This window comes from Festucalex cinctus, chromosome 16 (assembly GCF_051991245.1).
Source record: "Festucalex cinctus isolate MCC-2025b chromosome 16, RoL_Fcin_1.0, whole genome shotgun sequence".
Lineage (NCBI taxonomy): Eukaryota > Metazoa > Chordata > Actinopteri > Syngnathiformes > Syngnathidae > Festucalex > Festucalex cinctus.
The window spans coordinates 7,430,356-7,451,777 of NC_135426.1; the positions used below are offsets into that span (position 1 = coordinate 7,430,356).

Genomic DNA, 21,422 nt, shown 5'->3' on the forward strand with positions numbered 1-21,422 from the left:
ATGAGAACTACACTTATTGGTTGTGTTTGGAGCAGAAAGGTTTGGGTTATATACAGCATACTTAAAAATACAAAACAGAGTACTCATTAATTGTGTAAAAATAAAATAAATCATCAGGCAATTTGTGAACATCTTTTTATTTATTAACCTAAAGAAACACATCAGGAGTTGGACTTGAACACAAGCCTTCATTTAGAGACCAAAATTCTTCAAGTGTGTGGAAAGGGAGGTTGAATCCTTGCGCTCGGAACCCACAGCAGTCCTGACATACCAAAGGATCGCTATTCCAGTCAAGGTCGCTCAAAACCTCATCTTCAGTTTGAAGGTTGAAGTGTTCTTCTTGATGTTTGGAGGGTCGACGGCAAACAGTTTATTTTAGCAGCTCTGCTCCTCTCACATTGTTTGCATTTGTGCCCTGAATGTCCTTCTCACATTTATTCAACCTCCTTCCCTCTCGTATAAATTGGCTCCTTCTAAATGCTCCCGCAAATGTTATCTCAAGGACATCGGTGTTTGTTGTGCAGGGGATCATCGATACCGCCGATTCTTATCAGGGGGCGCACAACACCAGGTGCGCAGTCTGTTGCATTTAAGGCACTCATTTTCGATACCAATCTCGTATTGGATTGAATGAAAAACGCAACGTAATCGTCCGTCTGCTCCTGAATTAATCCCCAGTAATAAAAGGAGGGTGCATTTATCATCATTTGCATGCATGTGAGGCTAAATATTTGTGTGGCATATTTATTTACTGTGATAAGACCCATTAATGTGCGTGATTTAGTACAGATCCACGAGCGGTTTACTTTGGAGCGCCTCGCTGGCCCTGCTGGATGTTTTCCCCCCTTGAATGCACCTCTATATTGCATGACCTGAAGCCTGCACTTCAACATGGAAGTCAAAAGAGCTCAAATGATGAACTTAAATACCAAAGTCAGGGTTAGAATGTAGTAAAAGTGAGAATATAAGTTTTAGAGCACATGCTCGCTTCTTCCATCCATTTTGTTTTTTTTTACGATAGTAGATGGAGAAAGCAGAATGTTATTCGAAGGACAGGTAAACGTGGCTTTTGTACATCCTAAGGTGGAAAGAATGTTAAGTGCAATAGGAAGAGACGGTCGCAAAGGGTAGATAGGGAAGAGCGAGCCCTGGAATCGTGTCATTACAGTGGGAGGAGAGGAAAATAAAGCGGCGGCGGGGTCAAGATAAGGCGACGTACGCGAAAGAAGTCGATAACAGGGAGTAGTGGGAATGTTTGGAGCTCCGCTTGGGGACATTTGTCTTTACAGTGGCATAATTAGGCGCGTTAGAAAATGCTTTTTCACAGTCAAGAAAAGACAGATCTGCATTTTATTCCATTTCAATTCTTCTTTTCCATCCACAGTCTGGAGAATTCCATTTTAATAAACATTTCAAACCTGCAAAGCCTCCTGCTGGTGACAACAAAGCACATGGTCATACAACTGGAATTAAAACATTAGTGTTTTACATTTATATATATATTAGCAAAAGCAAAATACTTAGATTCTCTCCCTCCCCGCCCAGAAAGAAAAACAACACAGATTTCTCCGTGTGTTATCGTCCACATAGTTGATAGTAAAGGGATTATTGCGAGTGTTCCGGAAGGCTGACGAAAACCATAGAAGAAGAAGACAACAAAAAAGATAGCAGCATGTAGTGTCGAGACAAAATGGCGGCATCAAACAACAGTGCACACTTTGTGTCACTCACTTTTATACGGCTGGAAAACATGTGAATACAAGTCATTTGATGATGATGATGAAGTTTGCTTTGTCTAAACGTGTCAGCTGCTGTCCTCCAGGGCGTTGACCACCTGCTCCAAAATGTCGGGGCAGCGGTCGGCGATCTGCTGAAGCACCTGGTTGGCGTACTCCTGCAGCTCCGCCCCCTCCCGCTCACACAGTGCCAACTCCGCCTCCAACTGAGAAGTCAAGACAAAAACATTTTTTTTGAACACTTAGTACTCTGTTGTGATGTCATTTTATGTAAAGACAGATGTCCATATACGTTTGTCCAGAAAGTGGATCATGCTATGGAACAGTTTGGACAAAATTGGGCGCGAAAAAAAATTCACACGCACTCACACACAATGGTACATATCAGACTATGTCGTCAAAAACAAAACAAAACAAAGCATGCGGTTCCGTTTGCCCCGTGGCGAGCGGAACATTTCTGTGAGAAAGCATCGGTGCTGTTTGCTTTGGCTGCGACTCGGCCCGTCGTGTCTAACCTGACTGCCTTAACGACCAATACATCTATATCAATATGCGTGCTTGCTCAAGGAGCTGCGTAAAACAAGCTAGCATTAGCCAGTGTGTGTGTGTGTGTGTGTGTGTGTGCGCAAATGGGGTTTAAACATTTCAAAGGTTAAATCTTAACTAATTTCAGCACACTCATCTATTAGCCAGCAATCTCAACGGCACATTAATTCTCATGTGCAGAACATCTGGTAGTAATGACCATGTTAATGAGTCATGAAAATCACATGAAAAATATTCTCCATCCATATACTGTATTTTTGTTTTGTTTGTTCTTAATACGGTGGTGACTTATGTGTTCTGTGACCAGGCTTGCATCACAGAACACTCAAATCATCCTTTCCCATCGAAATGAATGGAAATACCCTTAATCCGTTCCAGTCCCACCCAAAAACAGCAAGATTAAATAACAAAAAACAACCTTTTAATAAAAAAAAAATCACACTACATAATAGGGCGGAACTCTTTTGAAAAATAATATATTTGCATCCCCCCCTCTCAATATTGCGATGGCAATTTAATATAAGATTATTTTTTTCCAAGTGAAATGAAGTCATAAGAACTTCTGCAAAGGACTCAGTAAACCACCAGCGAGTTTTCTTTTGCAGAGGATCAAGAATATATGCCTGTGAGTGTTCTTTAACTGATTTGCTCCCCAAAATGTATAAATACGTTCTATTTTAAATGTTTTAAGTGTACCAACCACGTATTTACATGTTTTTTTTCTCTATGCAAAAGAAGACAGAAGGCTATGATGCAGCCTCTCAACTGCAAAGAACAGTTGAAGAAATGGTAGTGATTACACAAATGGCCAGCAAGTGGCAGCAGAGCATAGGAGATCAACCAGGGCCATGTTGAAAAAAGCTCAATTACTCACAATTCTAATTAGATTTGTGAATAATGATAAAACTTAGCTATATTCTAATGCTAATTGCTGCAAAACAGAAACAGATAGAAATATACTTTTTTTTTCCTTATGAAAGAAGAGACTTTAATCTTTCTTTTGGTAGGTTCCATGTTTTTATAGCAATAGAATGCAATATTCTGTGGGCCTTGCAAAATCAGTCAAAATCCAGTAAAAAAGCCGGAAGTGAAAGGGATTGCTTCGATAAAAATAGCTGCAAGTGAATGAGTTAACTGTCTATATGTGTTGTGTTCAACTAGTTGTTTTCAAATATTGTCGACATAAGCGGTTATAAAACCATGACTATCGATGCTATTCCTTAGCCTGTCAATAGTGTTTTGTATTGTTTGTTAGTATTAAGTTAGCAGACAACTCTAAGGCAAATTTATATGGTTGTTTTAAATACATGTGTTGTTCTTTTTGTGATTAATCTGAACAATTTTCAATCAAAGCAAATAAATGAATAAATAAATAAAAATAATCAACTCGTATCTAAAAAAAAAATTCACAAAGGACTGCTGCATGGAACATGACCTTAATATAACTTATTGCGTCAGTAAACTAACAAAACATTTCCCAATTTTTAAAGCGCTCTGAACGGCTTCAGCTGCAATCCCCCAGAAAAACACGGCCGTAAAGATAAGATAGGGCGCAGATAAAAGAATGGAGGTGTCGCCTATCTTCTTCTCGTTCTCGCAACCTTGACCTAGCCGATGCTTCCGCGCCTGATTATTTAGAAATTGCAAGGAGGCAATGAGACGTGTCTGAAGAAGGACGTCAACCCTGGACTTTCTTATTTGTGTCCTTACTATTATGAAGGCGATTGTGCATGCGCGCTATATAACAAAGCAAGCGCGGTCGAAAAGCACAGATAAAGAGCGAAGATATGTGCGCGAGAGTGTATTAGGTTGTAGAAGATGATTTTTACTACAGCCATTAAAGCTCCATTATCGTGATGGATTATCAACTGCACACGTTCAATATATATGCGCCGCAACGCGCTTGGTTATCGGAGTAGGAATGAAACGTGTGTGTCTGTGCGTGTGCGTACCTTGACTCATATCGCAGGCCTTGAATGTTTGCATGGTGGAACACAAATGTTGTGTTGCAAAAGACATCGTGAGTCAGTGCGGAGGGTTATAATATGATTTTTCGAACCGTACTTCATGAAGTGTTCAAAGCAGAGCTTTTGTTCCTAAAAATTATAGCACTGTACATAAAAATTGTACTGAAATAAATGTTTAAAATGTTTGAACGAAAATGCATTTGCTTTGAAGTTAAATACAACTGAACTGTAAAATGTAATTTTAAAAGGAAAAATGTACTGTACTGGATTTAAAAAAAATAAGTTTAAATAGTCTGGAGTGTCAAACATCATTCATTTTGGTCTGATTGTATTCCTGGTTTAAAATTTTTTATTTATTCATTCAAGGGTGGTCGGAAGTCGGACTTTTCTGAGTTCAAACCAGGAAGTGTGTACGGGAAATTCGGGAAAAGTGTTGAACTGGGAAATTCCACTTGTGAGGTCAGGGAAAAAAAAGGACCCCGACGGACTACAAGTGACGCCACTCTACAATGGTGACTCATTTGCAAACTCAAGACTGTGAATGGTAAAACACAATTTCATTTAGTATAAAACTAGACAGACTTCTTCATTCGTAAATATTCAACATAACTTCATGTAACACAATGTATGTGACAGTATGCCGCTATCTCCCGGCATGAAATTAAACGCTCAACTACTGAACTGTATGGAATTCTTATGAAAAATAAAAACAATACATGAAGCAAAATGACGGGATAAGGTAAGTTTGCTGGAGGTGAAAACGAGTTTTAAGAACAAACGTAAAAAACTATTTACCACTATCCACCATTTTGGTTGTTTACTTTTGCCTCAAACGCTTTCAGTTCGGAACTGAGAAAAACCAACTCGGACATATCCAACCTCTGACCATCCTCAAATGCAGCATTAATTCAGTAAAGAGAGAAAGAATGAAATGTTCAAATTGTGAATGACATATAGTGGCTTAAACTTTTTAAAATCCAGTACAGTGCTTTTGTTAAGGACATTCAGTTGTATCAATACATTAGTTTTTATTAGGGGTGTTAAAAAATCGATTCGGCGATATATCGCGATACTACATCGCGCGATTCTCGAATCGATTAAAAAAAACAACGATTTTTTATTTTTTTATTTTTTTATTTTTTTTAAGAGCTCAGAATTGTTCATTCGGTAGTCTTACCGATTCAACGTCTTATCATCATTGCCTTTTTTGTGTGTGTGTGTGTGTGTGTGTGAATCGATTTTTAAACTTCCATTTTTAATGGAAAATATTCAACAAAACGTCTGACTTCGGGTTCGGATTCACACCTTGAGCATGGAAGAATGTTATATGAACGGAACATTAAGCCTTAATATTTTATTTTAATGCTGTTCAAACATGAAACAGATTACAACCTCTATCAGACTGAAATTTCAGATAAATAAATAATACATTTTCATATAAATCTTACACTCTACAAGCTTACTGATGAGTATTTTCTAAATTTGAATGAAAAAAAATCGCAACAATCGACTTATAAATTCGTATCGGGATTAATCGGTATCGAATCGAATCTTGACCTGTGAATCGTGATACGAATCGAATCGTCAGGTACTAGGCAATTCACACCCCTAGTATTTATGAACTATTCATTTTTAGAATATTTACTTAAATCCAAGTTTTCATTTTTACGCTCAATGTATTTGATTGGAATCGTTATTTACGTACTTTTTTCATCCACAATGCATTTAAAGGGATACTTGACTCATTGAGCCATTTTCAGCAATAAAAAGTTAATATTTTGTCTATAATTAATGTGGTAAATTCATTATTTTTCATGTACAATTAGAACCTTAAAATATATTTTTTTCTATTTCCTGTCGACTGATGATGACATCACCTGTGCTGAGGAAGTAGGTAATGACCAGTTATGGCTCAGTTTACTGACCAAACCCAGGAAACAGGTGAGCCATAATTGGCCGTTACCTATTTCCTCAGCCCAGGTGATGTCATCATTAGTCAACAGCAAGTAGAACAACTCCTTTTTAAAGATATTTACTGTACATGAAAAATAATGAAGTTATCAAAATCATTCTGGACAAAATAGGAACTTTTCACTGCTGAAAATTGTTTAATGAGTCAAGTATCCCTTTTTAATCCCTGTCCTCGGTCTACATCGCAACAGTTAAAGAAAAATTAATGTGGAACAATGAATCAATCCAGAAAATCGCACCTTTTCATTTTAGAGACTTTAATCAGAACCATTCTTTCTGTAAACGTGCTCATCGCCAATGTTTGAAACTTGGCAGTTGTTTGTTTAGATTCAACTTTACAGCGACATCTTGCACGCTGTGATCGCAAGATCACAATTTTGGCTGGAAAGAACTGAACTGACACTCAATTCAAAGCCTGGTTGCTCGAGCTGCCCGAAGCCCACAAGGCACATAACGAAGTGCGTGTGTTGCGTCTGTGTACACAAGTCCAGTTAACAGGCTACAAAGGGAATACAAGTGGTGAAAAAGTGCCCCGTGGAGGCTTAAAAAAACAACAACTGCGCTCTCTTCGGCTGTAAAAGCTGAAGACAAACACAATTGTTTGTTTGTGTGTTGAGTGTGATTCAACTTAATGTGATAATTGCGGTTTAATATCATATCTCCATGGAAGGAGGCTCAAGAGAGCAGGAAATGAGATTAGGCAAATACAGTAATATTCCAATGAATAATTAAAGGGAGATGTAAACAAACAAACGTTCAGTGTTGAGCCTTGGTTGTATCAGAGGGAAAACGGCCAAATGTTCCATCCTGTGTTATCAGCAGCCATGTTGGAAAAAGTTCCGCCGACGCCCTGTCCTGTTTTTGTATCGCTCATCAATCGGTGACCGCGACACAAACGCACGCGTCGACGCCTGCCACGCTGAAAAAACAAACATGGCGTCGCTCCGAGACCGTGAAAAGTGTGATTTTCCTACCACAATGATAATAAACATATTGTTAATTAATACCTTGACTTATTATCTTAAAAAAAAAAGAAAAAAAAGGCAGAAACAGCGTTGGCACGGCTACAGCAGCTGAAGCATTCCCACATATGTTATTGTTGTTTTCTTGTTATTTACTCCACAACTCCCACATAATACTTCCGATTTACACTGTTCAAATTTCAATTTGCTTAAAAAATTCACGCCTCCCGGGGTATATATATCGTCTGATTCCACATTACTTACAGTATATTCACAATTTAACGTTAAATATCAACTTTCCCCCATTCAATTTCAATGGGATAGACATTGAACTATTTCTAAGTGTCATTTTCAGTGCCCACTTATCATTATTACAAGGTGTTTGATACTGCTCGTTGGCACAGTTGGTAAAGTGCATTGTCCAGTAATCAGGAGGTCATCATTTCATAATTCATCTCTCAATTTACTTCATAAGCAGTCCGCATCCATTCAAATCTTAGCATTCAGTTTTCAGCATTCCCACGCAATTTCTCCAGAAATTGCACTTAGTCGAGTTATATTTGCCATTCTTTGAAACACCCTTTTTTTTTGTCTCTCCTTTAAGGACATATAAGCCAACAAGTATGCATGCAAAAGAACCTTTTTAGTCGTCGGCGTGACAATGACATGCACACTCTGTAATTTATTTGGCCTCATAACCGCAACTTGTCCGATTGTAAATAGGAGGAGCTGCATTTTGACGTTTTTTTTTTCCCTTTCTCGAGGACAGACAAAATTAGACGACAATACACTCGGGATTCATAAAAGACAATCAAACACTTCATTAATTCTTCCCAGCAACAACAAAACACGCTCAGTCAAGCGACCTGCATACTTTCACCTCGGCCAGGAGCGGAGGTCGGAGACTCCGCTGTGCTCATTAGAGACGTCGGTCAGCCATGACGCTTATTATTATTATTATTGGCAGAGAAACAGCTCTCATTTTTGGAAGGCATTTTCTTTGGGATGGATGCATGCGCTAGCTGCCTCGCGATAATTGCATGTAAACGCTACAAACGCCAGCGGGAAGCGGTCTCGACGACGCGATGCGTTGTTGTGATTGCAAAGGCGCCACATTCGTAGAAAAAAAAACACAACAAAACAAAAGCCACCGACTGACGCATGGCTGTGGCTATTGTGTTGAAATGAGTTATATTCCAGACGCGATTGGGACATTTTGTTTTCTTTCCCACTCTATGCTAGACAAATGGTCCCGTCTGAAAAAGATGCTTACATCTGAGTCATTCAAAATTTGACTGAGGGTGACTTGTGAGAGGTCCAAACGTATGTACAACATGTCGATTAAACTGTGGTTTGGTGGGGAGTAAAGGGGAAGTCAACCTTAAACATTTTTTTCACAATATGTTATATTTACATTATGCAATATGAGTTGTGTAGCAAAATCCAGCCCTTTTTATCTATTTCAGGGGGCAGCCATTTTTGCCATTTGCTGTCGACTGAAGATGACATCAGAGTTGCTCAAGGCTCAGGCAACAGTCAATCTCAGCTCACCTGTTTTCTGAAGCTGAGCTGTGATCGGTTGCTACCTGAGACCTGAGCAACTGTGATGTCATTTTCACTCGACAGCAAGGGGCAAAATGGCCGCCTTCTGATGTTGGTAAAAACTGCTGGATTTTGCTGCTTAACTCATAGTCCACTCATGCATTATTAACCAGAATGCTGTATTTAGACAAGTGGGGCTACATAGAACATCCATCCATTCATCCATTTTCTGAACCGCTTAGTCCTCAGAAGGGTCATGGAGGATGCTGGAGCCTATCCCAGTTGGCTATGGGCAGTAGGCGGGGTACACTGTGAACTGGTTGCCAGCCAACTGCAGGGCACACAGAGATGGACAACCATCCACACGCACAAGCACACCTAGGGACAATTCGGAGCGCCCTATCAACCTGCCATGCATGTCTTTGGAATGTGGGAGGAGACCGGAGTGCCCGGAGAAGACCCACACAGCCACGGGGAGAACATGCAAACTCCTCCCAGGAAGGCCGGAGCCTTGGACTCGAACCCGAGCCCTCAGTACTGGGAGGCGGACGTGCTAACCACTCATTCACTGTGCCACCCTTATATAGAACATATTGTCAATTTTTTGGGGGGTTGATTTCCCCTTTAATTGGTACAACGGTAATGATGTGTGACCAATTACCTTTAAATCTGAGAACACAAAATGTACATGTGGGGTACCACAAGGTATCATCATGGGGCCTCTTCTGATTAACATCTACAATACATGCTTCCAATTGCTCACATTAGCAAAAAAAAAAACTACACTAACTATGCAGGTGACACACAACAATGCATTTTAAAGTCACCACACTGCAAAAATAAACGACAGGCAGCCAACTGTTTGTAATTTATCCTGTGATTAGCTTCACAAAGCAATCTGTATTTAGTTATTCTTTCCTTTCTTCCATTTGCTCCATACTTTCTGAAGAATGTGCGCAAATGTACAGCTGAACATACAAATCCATCCAACAAGTGACTATAATAAGACGGTAACACCCTTTTCTTAGAAGCACACAAATCAATTTTAATTGAAAGGCTGTTTTTTTTTTTCTTTTTTTTCTTTTTGCACCTTCAGCCACCGGACCACAGAGGACGTGTTCTATTTTTGGGAGCGGATGGAAAAACACCTTCAGGAATTGTCCGAGTCGTGCGTTCACATTGAGTGATCATGTATCACCCCTGATATGTTTTCAGCATGGAGAGCAGCGACGGGAGAGGCCACAAAGCAGCGCAAAATATATTCACGCAAGCAGTTACCGTGACGGTGAGCTAACGATTTCTTTCCCTATCCTCATTTTTATGTGATTTCCCCACTCTGCCTCTCCTCGATGACAACTCAAATAAATGCTCGGCCCCTCCTTTGCCGCACATACCGGCCAGACGTCATCCTGCTGCCAAAGATCTTTTTTAAAAAGTACAAAAAAAGAGAGTTCAGTCTGTGCTAAATGAAATGATGTGAACGTGGGATTGTTCCGCAGCCAGCCGCTTGTCGCCAGGTGACCCGCCGGAGTAAATCTCTTCAATAAAGTCAAAGGAGGCGCCAGGAGCATGCCAGGGTGTGCCCTTCGCCCGCCCACACACACAGATGGTATTTGCAGAGGGATTTTACAGCAGCAATTTTTTGAGCAGCATGTGGTTTCTGGGTTCACGTTAAACTCCTCAAATGAGCTTGTGAATGTGAGTTGTGAATTTTACTATATTTCTACACTCCCAGAATGAAATCATTGGCAAAAAAACATACTCAAAATATAAATCTGTCTTGTGTGGAGTCGCTAACGAACGTACAAACGAGCACTTTTACGACAATTGTGGCAGTATTTAAAGTGTCACGGAATGGAAACGGACGTCAAAACCATCCGTGGGTAAGTTTCCGCGCACGATCTCGCCCACCTGTTCCTGCGTCATGGCGTGTAGTTGCGCGCGCCAGGAAGCGGCGGAGTCGGCGCGGTGGTAGGCGGGCGGCGGGGCGAAGTCTTGCAGGATGACAGGGTCTCGCTCCTGACACAGCGAGGTCAGGTGACTGATGTACAGCTTCAGCTTACTGCGGTTCTGGTCCAGGTCCAGGAGAGGAGAGAGAATCTGAGGAAAGAAGGGGCATTTTTAGGACACTGGGAAAAATAGTTTGCTGCAACATGGCCCTGGGTGATCTCTTATACTCTGCTGCCACATGCTGGCCGTTTTTTGTAACAACTACCATTGCTTTAAGCGACCTCTTCAGGTCAGAAGTTCCATCAGACCCTTCTGTATGTTCTAGCATAAAAAAAAACAAAACAAAACAAAACAAAACATAAAAAAACAAAAAACAAAAAAACAAAAAACATATAAATAGGTTTTGGGGAGTTAAGGACAAAGTATTAAAAACATATTTATACATTTTTGGGTTTGAATGAGTTAAAAATACATGCAGGAAGAGGACCTTGAAATCACAAATAGATAATTTTTCAAAATTGTTCAATTGTTGTTTAAGCATGGAGCTGCTAGGTAGCAAAACACTTCTTACAGCTCCCATGTTGCTTGTCTTTGTTGTTTTGTGTTGGCACGGTGTCCTATTAGTGTTAAATTGTTTACAAGACAGTTTTACAGTTATGAGAAGTCAGTGAAAGCAAGAACACAGCTCCCATCCTTTTGCTTGCATTATTGTGTCCCATAAAAGGTTTAAGGTACACCAGTTGTGGTCGTGACTGGGACGGTAAAACAACTCGGCTGGTATGATTAATCGAATAATATAAAATAAAAAGTAAAAAAAAAAAAAAAAAAAAATCATATCGATGCCTTCTTAAAATAAGTCATTTATTTCTGATTTTTCAGGAAACACAAAAAATTGAACCACTTGCATTATGAGGAAACAAAGGCAAAAAGAAAAAAATCATTTGACTTAGGCAATTATTTTAAGAGGGTGACACTTCAGCTATTAGCATTCAGCTTTCAGCATTCCCACGCAATTTCCCCAGAAATTGCACTTAGTCTAGGAATTATTACTTCAAGCACATTTTCTTCTCCTCACTTTTTTTGTGTTTGCTTTTTGACAAACATTAATGCAGTGATGAGCCAGGAGGGAAGTGGATGGAAAAGACAATCCAAATGTCCGAAATTTTGTTCCACATTTTGGTCGGTGGGAAACATGTCGGTGCACTTTTAATCGCTTAATAGAAGAAATTGTCACGAAATAAATAATGAATACATTCTGAACACACAGCTTGTTCTCAGACGCTAACCTGAGCTCACAACAGACAAATCTACGTACTTATTCCCTGACTCCCACGGCACTCACCAGTCCACCTTTTAAAGCCACATAAACTTAAAGTCATATTATGTGTTGAACGTGAACTAGGGCAAAATAAACTTTTCATCCAATACTTAACTCATTCACTCGCTGCCATTTTCATTGAAGCAACCCCTTTCGCTCCTGGCTGTTTTACTGGATTTTGACTGATTTTGCAAGGCCCACAGAATATTGTGTTCTCTTGCTATATAAACATGATGGAACCTACCAAAAGAAAGATTAGAGTTTCTTCTTTCATCAGGAAAAAAAAAGTACATTTCAGTTTCAGTTTCAGTTTTCCAGCAATTAGCATTAGAATATAGATAAGTTTCATCATTATTCCCAAATCTGTTTGTAACTGTGGAGAAAACAGCTTGTTGCAACATGGCCCTGGTTGATCTCTTATACTCTGCTGCCACCTACTGGCCGTTTTTGTAATAACTACCATTGCTTCAAGCATTCTCTTCAATTCAGAGGCTGCATCAAATCCTTATTTATGCTCTAGCATAAAAAAAACGAATAAATACATCTTTGGGAGCATGGTAATATTTAAAATAGAACGTATTTATACGTTTTTTGGGAGCAAATGAGTCAATTGATAAGATAACTGTTTCAAAAATATTTGCTAGCTCCAGCCCTTTAAAAAACTATTCGCGACTAAATTTATAAATTGAAGAGCTCATATATTTAATAGGATACGTGCTTGCTTTCTGTCAAGAAAAAGGGGAAACTATTTGCGCATCTCCAAATGGGAGCTGACGGGAAATCAAAGTGGCTGTCACTTCCCATTCCGAGCCCGCGTCTTGTTTAGCGACTGACACCAAATAGCGCGCAAGCGGGATCTTTTGGCGTGTAAGCCACCTTCACCCCCCTTTCAAGAGCATGTACCATTTAGCTAGGTGCATAATGAAGCATGCAGAGACAGAAAATACAATTGTCAGAGTCATTATAAGGGCCTATGAATAGCACCCCGACAGCCAATTAAAGTCCATTAGGAAATAAAGGCTGCGTGTTTCCCCCTTAAGGGGAGCAAGGAGGAGGAGGAACCCGGGCGTGACCGTTGCTCTTAAAGTTTGTCATATAACCGAATTTCTCCGCTTATGTGCAACAGCTGTTCTCACACTTGTGCTTTGTTGAAAAAAAAAGCTTTAAAAATGACTGTTGACACTTTGCAGGTCTGCAGCGGATCAAATCATTCACAACAAATGGGAAACAGACAGAAAGAACAGGAGGAAATTGGGCATTATCAGCTCTGCGTTTGAACGCAGGTGCTCATTTTTGCTTGGACGGAGTTGAAATGTATTGCTTTTATTCAAGGCTTATCCGATATATATACAGTACATGTATGCGTGTGTTTTTTGCTCGTACCACGCCGCCTGCTATTACAAACGGTGCCTGTTTAACGAGCCCGCCGCACTATCAAACGAGTGCGTTACTGCGCGATGAAAGCATCTCGGAGGAGAAATAATAATTCCGCGCCGCCGTGTGCGAGTGTCAGACGTGTGTGTTTGTGCGTGTGTGCGCTGCTTTTTTATTAGCCTCCCATGCAGGCCTACCGCACCCTGACCACGTAGTGAAACAACTCCAAAGAGAAACATTTCGCTCACTGACTGCAAGGATACAAACATCTAAGGTCACTTTATTCATTTACTTTTTATTATTTATAGGGATGTAACGATAAGCGCGATATCGTGACATTAAAACTGCCATAATATATCGTCATCGTCATGTTCACGATACTTAAATGCAACACATCTGTTCAACAAGTCAGGTTGATTTCCATTTGTGCAGTTCTATCACCCTCTGGTGGCTAGTTTTTTAGTGCAATTTAATTTTCATTAGGGATGTTTTGGCCCTTCTATGTTTCCATCACTGACCGCCAGGAGACAAACTAAGGTCACATTATTTATTTACTTTTTATTATTTATAGGGATGTAACGATAAGCGCGATATCGTGATATTAAAACTGCCACAATATCGTCGTCGTCATGTTCACGATATTTAAATGCAACAAATCTGTTCAACAAGTGAGGTTGATTTCCATTTGTGCAGTTCTAGCACCCTCTGGTGGCTAGTTTTTTAATGTAATTTAATTTTCATTAGGGATGTTTGGGCCCTTCTATGTTTAATAATAATAATAATAAATATAATAAAAAAAGATCGTCTTATTTCACAATATTGTGGCCTTTTTTAAATATCGCCAACCTCCCCACAATATCGTGATAATTATCATATTGTGAGCTTCATATTGTGATAATATCGTATTGTGATGGAATATCGTTACATCCCTAATTATTTATGGTGCAGTTGCTTTTGTTTTTATTTATTTATTTATTTTTTTAGTATGAGCTCATTTTTTTTCACAATATTGTGACCATTTCTAAATGTCGACAACCTCCCCACAATCTCGTGATAATTATCGTATTGTGAGCTTCATATTGTGATAATATCGTATTGTGATGGGATATCGTTACATCCCTAAGTATTTATGGTGCAATTGTTTTATTTATTTATTTATTTATTTTTTTTAGTATGAGCTCATTTTTTTTTCACAATATTGTGACCATTTCTAAATGTCGACAACCTCCCCACAATATCGTGATAATTAACGTATTGTGAGCTTCATATCGTGATAATATCGTATCGTGACGGGATATTGTTACATCCCTAATTATTTATGGTGCAAATTTATTTTTTATTTTTTTTAGTATGAGCTCATTTTTTTTCACAATATTGTGAACTTTTTTAAATATCGCCAATCTCCCCACAATATCGTGCTAATTATCGTATCGTAAGCTTCATATCGTGATAATATCGTATCGTGACGTTGGGATATCGTTACATCCCTAATTATTTATGTTGCAATTTTAATTTTTTTTGTTTCAACCCGACGCGCACACATACAGACACGTGTGACCAGATGTCACTCCGATACGAAAACTATTGTGCTCAATTGGCAGTTATATGATGAAAAACAAGCACATGAGGTCTATTTATAAGGCGTGAAAACATTTACATGCTTGTCTGTCTTCAGTGATGCATCAAGTACTCGCAACCACCATTAAAAATGCATTTAAAAAAAAAAGCCATAAAAAGGTCCTGGACAAATATGCGAGCGGCATGCAGGCGTGAACACAGGCACTCGGTGTTCAGATGTAATGTGCTATGGCAAATTAGCTGCCGAGAAACAACCGAGAACAGAATGCGTGTGCAACGACTGTACAGTAGACGCAGGTCGAAAGAAGGGACGGGAGTCTTCTTTCAACGTTGAGGTGCTAATTAATAGGATCACACCAAATTGGACAGAAAGTAGGGACAATGTGGTACTTGTAAAAATTATCCGATACTAAATAACCCCAAAAACCTGAAATTAGACGTTTTCTGCATGGAACTAGTCTGTAGGTAGGTAAACTGTGTTGCAGGTAACAACCATGCATCACTGGGAACGTTTCATTGTGTTGTGTTTATTATCATATATATATATATATATATATATATATATATATATATATATATATATATATATATATATATATATATATATATATATATATATATATATATATATATATATATATATATTTTCAGTGCAGCTACAATTCAGTTAGTTAATACAAACTTTGAAAAAAAAAGTGACTGAGTTTGTTTTTTTATTTCTGTGCATACTATAAAATCTATTACAAATGGGCATTGACATTTGGACTAATTTAATCGTCATTAATTTAGTTTTGCTTATTCAGTTTGTAACGTGGGATTTATTTGGTTCATGTGGTAATGTTGTAATAATAAGTTACTCTAAAAATTAGGGATAGACAAGCAGCGATAACCAGGTTTCAGTATCGTTATTTCAAGGTATCAGTACTCGCAATAGCGGCTAATACCAGTATCCAGTAGCACTCTTGTGGCTGTTTTACGATCAGGAAATAGAAATAAGAAAATAGAAGAATAGGAATTTGGTATTAATTTCATCCAATTTTAAGGGAAAAAAATGTTATATTTGTATCTAAATTATTTATTTAAAATGTACTATCATTGTTTTTTGGGGTAATTTTATATATCAAAAGGACTATTGGTATCTGTATCGGTGACACTCAAGAATTAAGTACTCATACTGGTATCGCTCTGAAGCAAATTTTTTTTTAATCACAATTGCAATATGTAATGTCATTTTCAAGTATTACCTGTATCCAGAAACCAGTTTGGTGCTGTCACTATCGAATATTTTTAAAATCGATGAATCTATCGATTATTCAAACGAATAATCAGCTCATCAGATTCATTTTAATTTTGCATTAAAATGTATTACAAAAGCATTTTTTTCCCCAATTACCGTTTATTCACTGGTTATTGGTGTTTATTTTGGACCTCGTATTCTTATAGTGATTTAAAAAAAATGAAAGTGTGTTGATGTACTATGTTACTGGTTTGGTCATTGTTTTCCGAAGTGAAGACAGCTGTTTGCAAATGTCTTATTTTAATGAAACACAGAAGATAATCGGTCTTCTTTCACAAATGACTACAAAAAAATGTGAACAATTACTGCTTGCTGAAATCAGAGGATTTGGACAATTTGAAATAAAAAAAAATGGCTCCAAACAATTACTCGATGATTAACACAGTGTTAAAATAGTTGTTGATTTACTTGATAATCGATTACTTGTCGATTAATTTTGACAGCTCTAGTCTGAACAGTGGCACCGTGCATCTGTAGTAGAGAAGGCCAATATTTTCCCTACGTTCCTGCATCTTATTGCCACAAGCACACGATAGGCAGCGAGCAATTGAAATATGCTCAATAAAGTGGGAAATAACTTAAAAAAAATAAATAAATAAATAAATGAAGTGAATTAATGACAGACAGACACAAACAGAACCCTGCAGGATGATTCAAGACTGCACAGATGACAAAAACTGAACTGAAAAGAAAGGAGACGGCCGACTGAGGCTGCAAATGGAGCACCATTCACCAAAAACCGTGGCGACGTAAAACATCAATCAGTGGCATGCGAGGGAGCCAAAAACGTGATTGGGCGGATGAGGAACGCCACAAAGAAAGACCAGCGGACGCCGGCGTGGAAGATGCTCACCCTTCTGTACAAAACGGTGTGAGACAAAGAGAAAGAAGAGGACGTGTGGGGACCCGCTTAGGCCCAAATGCCCTCCTCATCGTCCTGAAGCAGCATGAGTCCAGAGAGAGCAGCGCAAGGGGGGTGGGGTTAGTCGAAACAGGAAGTAAAGTAGCGATGAGGTGGGTCAATAAATGATTCACCTGATCTGGAGAGGGCTTGTGGTTGTTGGGCAGCTCCGAGTTGGGAGACGACGACACCTTCAGGTGCTCGTCTTCGTAGTTGTCCGACATCAGCTTCATCCTGTTTTGAGTCTGCATGGGGGGAAAAAAACACACAAAAAGTTTAAATATGACCTTCCCAAAGTGATACTGCAGCTTTAAGAACCATATGTTGTCAAGAATATGCGCACACATTGTCTTTTCCACTTCCTCTCGTCCTTCCTGAGTTGCTCTCATCACATGCACTCCCCAAGCGGCCCTCTGCTGCTGCCCCCGTATTCTTTTTCAGCCCCTTCGCCTCTGTTTCCTGACTTATGGTTGTAAATCTAGCTTTACTGTAAAGTAGACCTTGGAGCAGGCAGAGAGGAAGGGAGGCAATGTGACCTACGTGGAAATACATGTCGCGAGTCTGTGCAATCGGAAGGATGACAACATTAGGTGGATAAATTAACTCATTCGCTGTCAGGCGAGTTTCCCCATATTGCTAAACGGGCGTTTTGGCTCACAATACAAGCACCCAATCTACCAAAAAAAAAAAAAAAAAAAAGTTAGACGTTCTTATTTCACCCCGCCCAAAAAAAGTTTGTGTCCATTTGTACGTTCTTTTGTAATCAGCAGTACAGTGTTCCCTCGTTTATCGCGGGTTCATATTTCGCTGTTTTGCGGATTTTTTAAAGCGTGCTTTTTGGTTTGTTTATTTTTTTGGTCTTTGCGCGGCCGTAACTCTCAAACCCGACGTCCGACCAGGGACATACGGGCAGCCGCAGATTCATCTCGACGAGACCTTTCCAACGGTGTCTGTCATGACATTGCAGTCCGGAGATAGAAAATATATGCTGTGCTGTATAAGTAATAAAAACAAACAAACATGCTTTTAATGGAAAAAATGAATGTAAATGAAAAAATAACATATATGATGAATGAAAAAGCATTTACAAAAAAGTAAAAATCATACCAAAACGAAAAAACATGACAATGACAATGACAAATGACAAAAATCTATACTGTGCTGTATAATAAGTAAATAAAAAAAATACTTTTAATAAAAAATAAATGTAAATGGAAAAAAGAAGATATATGTTGAATGAAAATGCATTTCTAATAAAGTAAAAATCATACTAAAACGAAAAAAGCATAATAAATGAAAAAAGAAATCTATACTGTGCTGTATAACAAGTAAATAAAAAACAAACAAACATACTTTTAATGGGGAAAATGACTGTAAATGAAAAAAACACAAAAAACAAATGTTGAATGAAAAAGCATACTAAAAACTAAAAATCATACCAAAACGAAAAAAACAAAACATATATAATAAATTATATATATATATATATATATATATATATATATATATATATATATATATATATATATATATATATATATATATATATATATAATTAATAAGCGGTTAAGAAAATGGATGGATGGATGGATAGTGGAAATTTTTTATGTTTTTTTTTTTTTCACGCAGATTTACATTATTGCGGTTAGTTTTTGGAACGTAACACCCTCGATAAACGAGGGAATGCTGTTCACTAAAAGCGCCGATTTCTGAGAAGCTTTTTTGTAAATTTTTTTGACGCCTGAAACTATAAAACACCGCGACCCCATGACCCTGCGTTGAAGTCTCACGCTCTACCGACTGAGCTTGCAGGGTCACATGATTGGCACTGCTCCAAAAATGTGGAGTGCTTCACAGATTCAGCTGAACAACCTGGCATCCAACTCGGGCTTTAAACGAGAGGGGACTTGACAACGTCAAGTGTTTTTTAATATTCTCATCTAAACACGTGATATCGTATTTGTACCTCATTTTGGCCCTCCATTCCTCTTGGGTTTCTCACACTTTTTTTCTTTTTTTTTTTTTTTATCTGTGACTAATTCACTGGCAGTCACTTATCCTGCTCCCCTCCGCTCCGACATGTCCTCATTTCCACGTATTCTCGTCTACGCTTAATTGGCAGGCCTGCAGACTCGACAATGACAGAAAAAAAATAAAAATAAAGTACCTGATATACATGTGACGCCAAACAATGAAAGATAAGAAGCAATGAAATGACCCCCCCAACGACACGTCTCTTGCACCCCCCTCTGGCTTTCCCTTCTATCTTAGACTTCTTTTTTAATTAGCAGCGATGCTGACCTCAGCTCTCATTCAAACAAAATCGAATCATCACTCCATTATTTCATTCCGACAATCTCCTGTTTCCTTTCTGCTGCAACTCGCCGCCATCCTTGACAACGGAGGGAAACAAATGAACCGCGAGGTGAGGGGAAAAATGCTGAGTCATGATTATGGCGGGGATGGAAAAAAAAGAAGAAAAAAATTCCACTATGATAACGCTCCGGGGAATTAGAGATGAGATTGTTGAATCGTCGCAGTCTTGATAATCGACACAATTGTCGCTGGAGAAGATGCTGAGTCATGCTTGGTTGAGGTGAATGAAACTAAAATAATAGACGAACCTCCATTTCTGCTCGGCACTGTGAGGAAAAATCGTGATTGGCGTGGTCTCCGTACGATAATACGTTTGATTACAGCTGTATTTTTCCGCTTTGGTTTGCGAGACGAGAGGTCACAAAGGATACAAAGAGTCAATTGAAGACGTATAAATAAATACATGAATTTGACTGTGACCTTGAAAGACAGACAATCGTTTCGACATTTTCCATGCAAATGTTGGGGATAATATAACATTATCGCAGCCCGGCCTTGACCGCAAAGGTGCCGAACAATGATGAACGCTGCAAATCTCAACCACATGTGCTTCCAGCGCTTGTAAAAAGTGGCCCGGTTTCATGATGATAACCACAATGTCTTCCTTTGCGCGGACTTCACTTCTTTCTCTCTCAATGACGCCAGAAACCAGCATCAGCACAACTGTAACATTTTGAAAAACGATCTAATCATTACTTTACACAATTCGAATATCTTCTGTTTCTATTATTTGGTGCATGTCAGGTTTACCTGCTTGACGTTTATTAAACACAACAAAAAAGAAAGAAGACAGTTCAAATTTCGCTAGGAGAGAAGAGAAGAACTGACTGATACAATTCACAACTGCACTCTCTGAAAAAAAAAAATCCCCTCCTCACCCTCTCTTTTTATTTGGTTTCCACGCCCCTAGTTCCATAGGTGTTCCAACCCTAATAATGCAAATGCACTCTACAAACTCTTTTTGTGCCTCACTGACTTCCTTTTCCACACTTGTCCGGTTTTACAACTGTCCAGGCGCTTTCTCCGCGTGTGACAGTTCCACACACATGGAGTGTGGAGGGAATAGGTGGGAGCTAAAAATACGCCGCCGGCCGACCAGCGCTCACACAAACATACACAGGCGGGAATACTGAGGAAGTCTCAGCTGTGATCCATCATTGAGGGACTGAAAATTATGATACCACAGAGGGAAAGACAGGCAGCGAGACCGACCAGAAGGGGGAGGACAGGAGGAGGAAAAAAAACAAAAAAAAATGCTTATACCCTTTCAGCGAGCATATGCATACTTTAAAAACAGTCGAGTCTCTGCGTCGTCGGTGACCAACTCCGAGACCTCGACGTGTCGTAAAGATTTTAAACGGGGCATCGGAAGACGAGAACGTGATACTTGGCGTCGTGGCTTTTCTCTGACACCTTTGGAGAAGAATGTGAGTTTATAGCTCCTTTCTAGAGTTGGGTATCGATTCAGAGTATCAATTAATGGTTTTATGAATGGCTATTGAGGTATGATAAGGAATATCGATTCGATATTGAATTTTTTTAAACCCAGCCGTAATCCTTTCCGCTCTTCGCATCCAATAAGTGATCGAAATCGATCAAATGCTGTTGGTTGACAGGCTGTTTCATCACAAGTATGCCTGATAAAAAGTATGCGTGTGAAAAACAGTACTTTTGTTTGTTTGTTTGTTTGTTTGTTTTAATGCACTTCACTTTGGAGTCAGCCAGTCCTCCCTTCAAATATCTTCAGTTGCTTCAAATCTTGACTCTTAACTGCAGCACGTAAGAGGGAGCACAACTGGATTTCCCCCCACTTCAGAGTTCATTTTAAGATTCAGGTTTTTGTTTTCAGATCTTGAATAGTCTCACCCTGCCCGCCTTATGTCCTTGATCTGCTCCAGCCCAAC

General features: G+C 39.0%; 1 protein-coding gene across 22 annotated transcripts in view; it reads right to left on the reverse strand.

Annotated features, from left to right (window-relative positions):
- Positions 1–1,344: 1,344 nt before the first annotated feature.
- The window catches only part of LOC144003406 (ELKS/Rab6-interacting/CAST family member 1-like), a 101,076-nt gene continuing 80,998 nt past the window's right edge, over positions 1,345–21,422 (reverse strand). For 18 of the 22 annotated variants that reach the window (XM_077499620.1, XM_077499618.1, XM_077499619.1 and 15 more), the window contains 3 exons: positions 17,277–17,387; positions 10,636–10,824; positions 1,345–1,942 (listed from right to left, as the gene is read on the reverse strand). In XM_077499620.1, the coding sequence (XP_077355746.1) occupies positions 1,805–1,942; positions 10,636–10,824; positions 17,277–17,387 (438 nt within the window). In that variant the 3' untranslated portion in view covers positions 1,345–1,804. Of the gene's footprint in view, positions 1,943–10,635; positions 10,825–17,094; positions 17,179–17,276; positions 17,388–21,422 lie in introns of those variants that run through there. The other 4 variants (XR_013278975.1, XR_013278974.1, XR_013278973.1 and 1 more) reach the window with 1 other exon arrangement.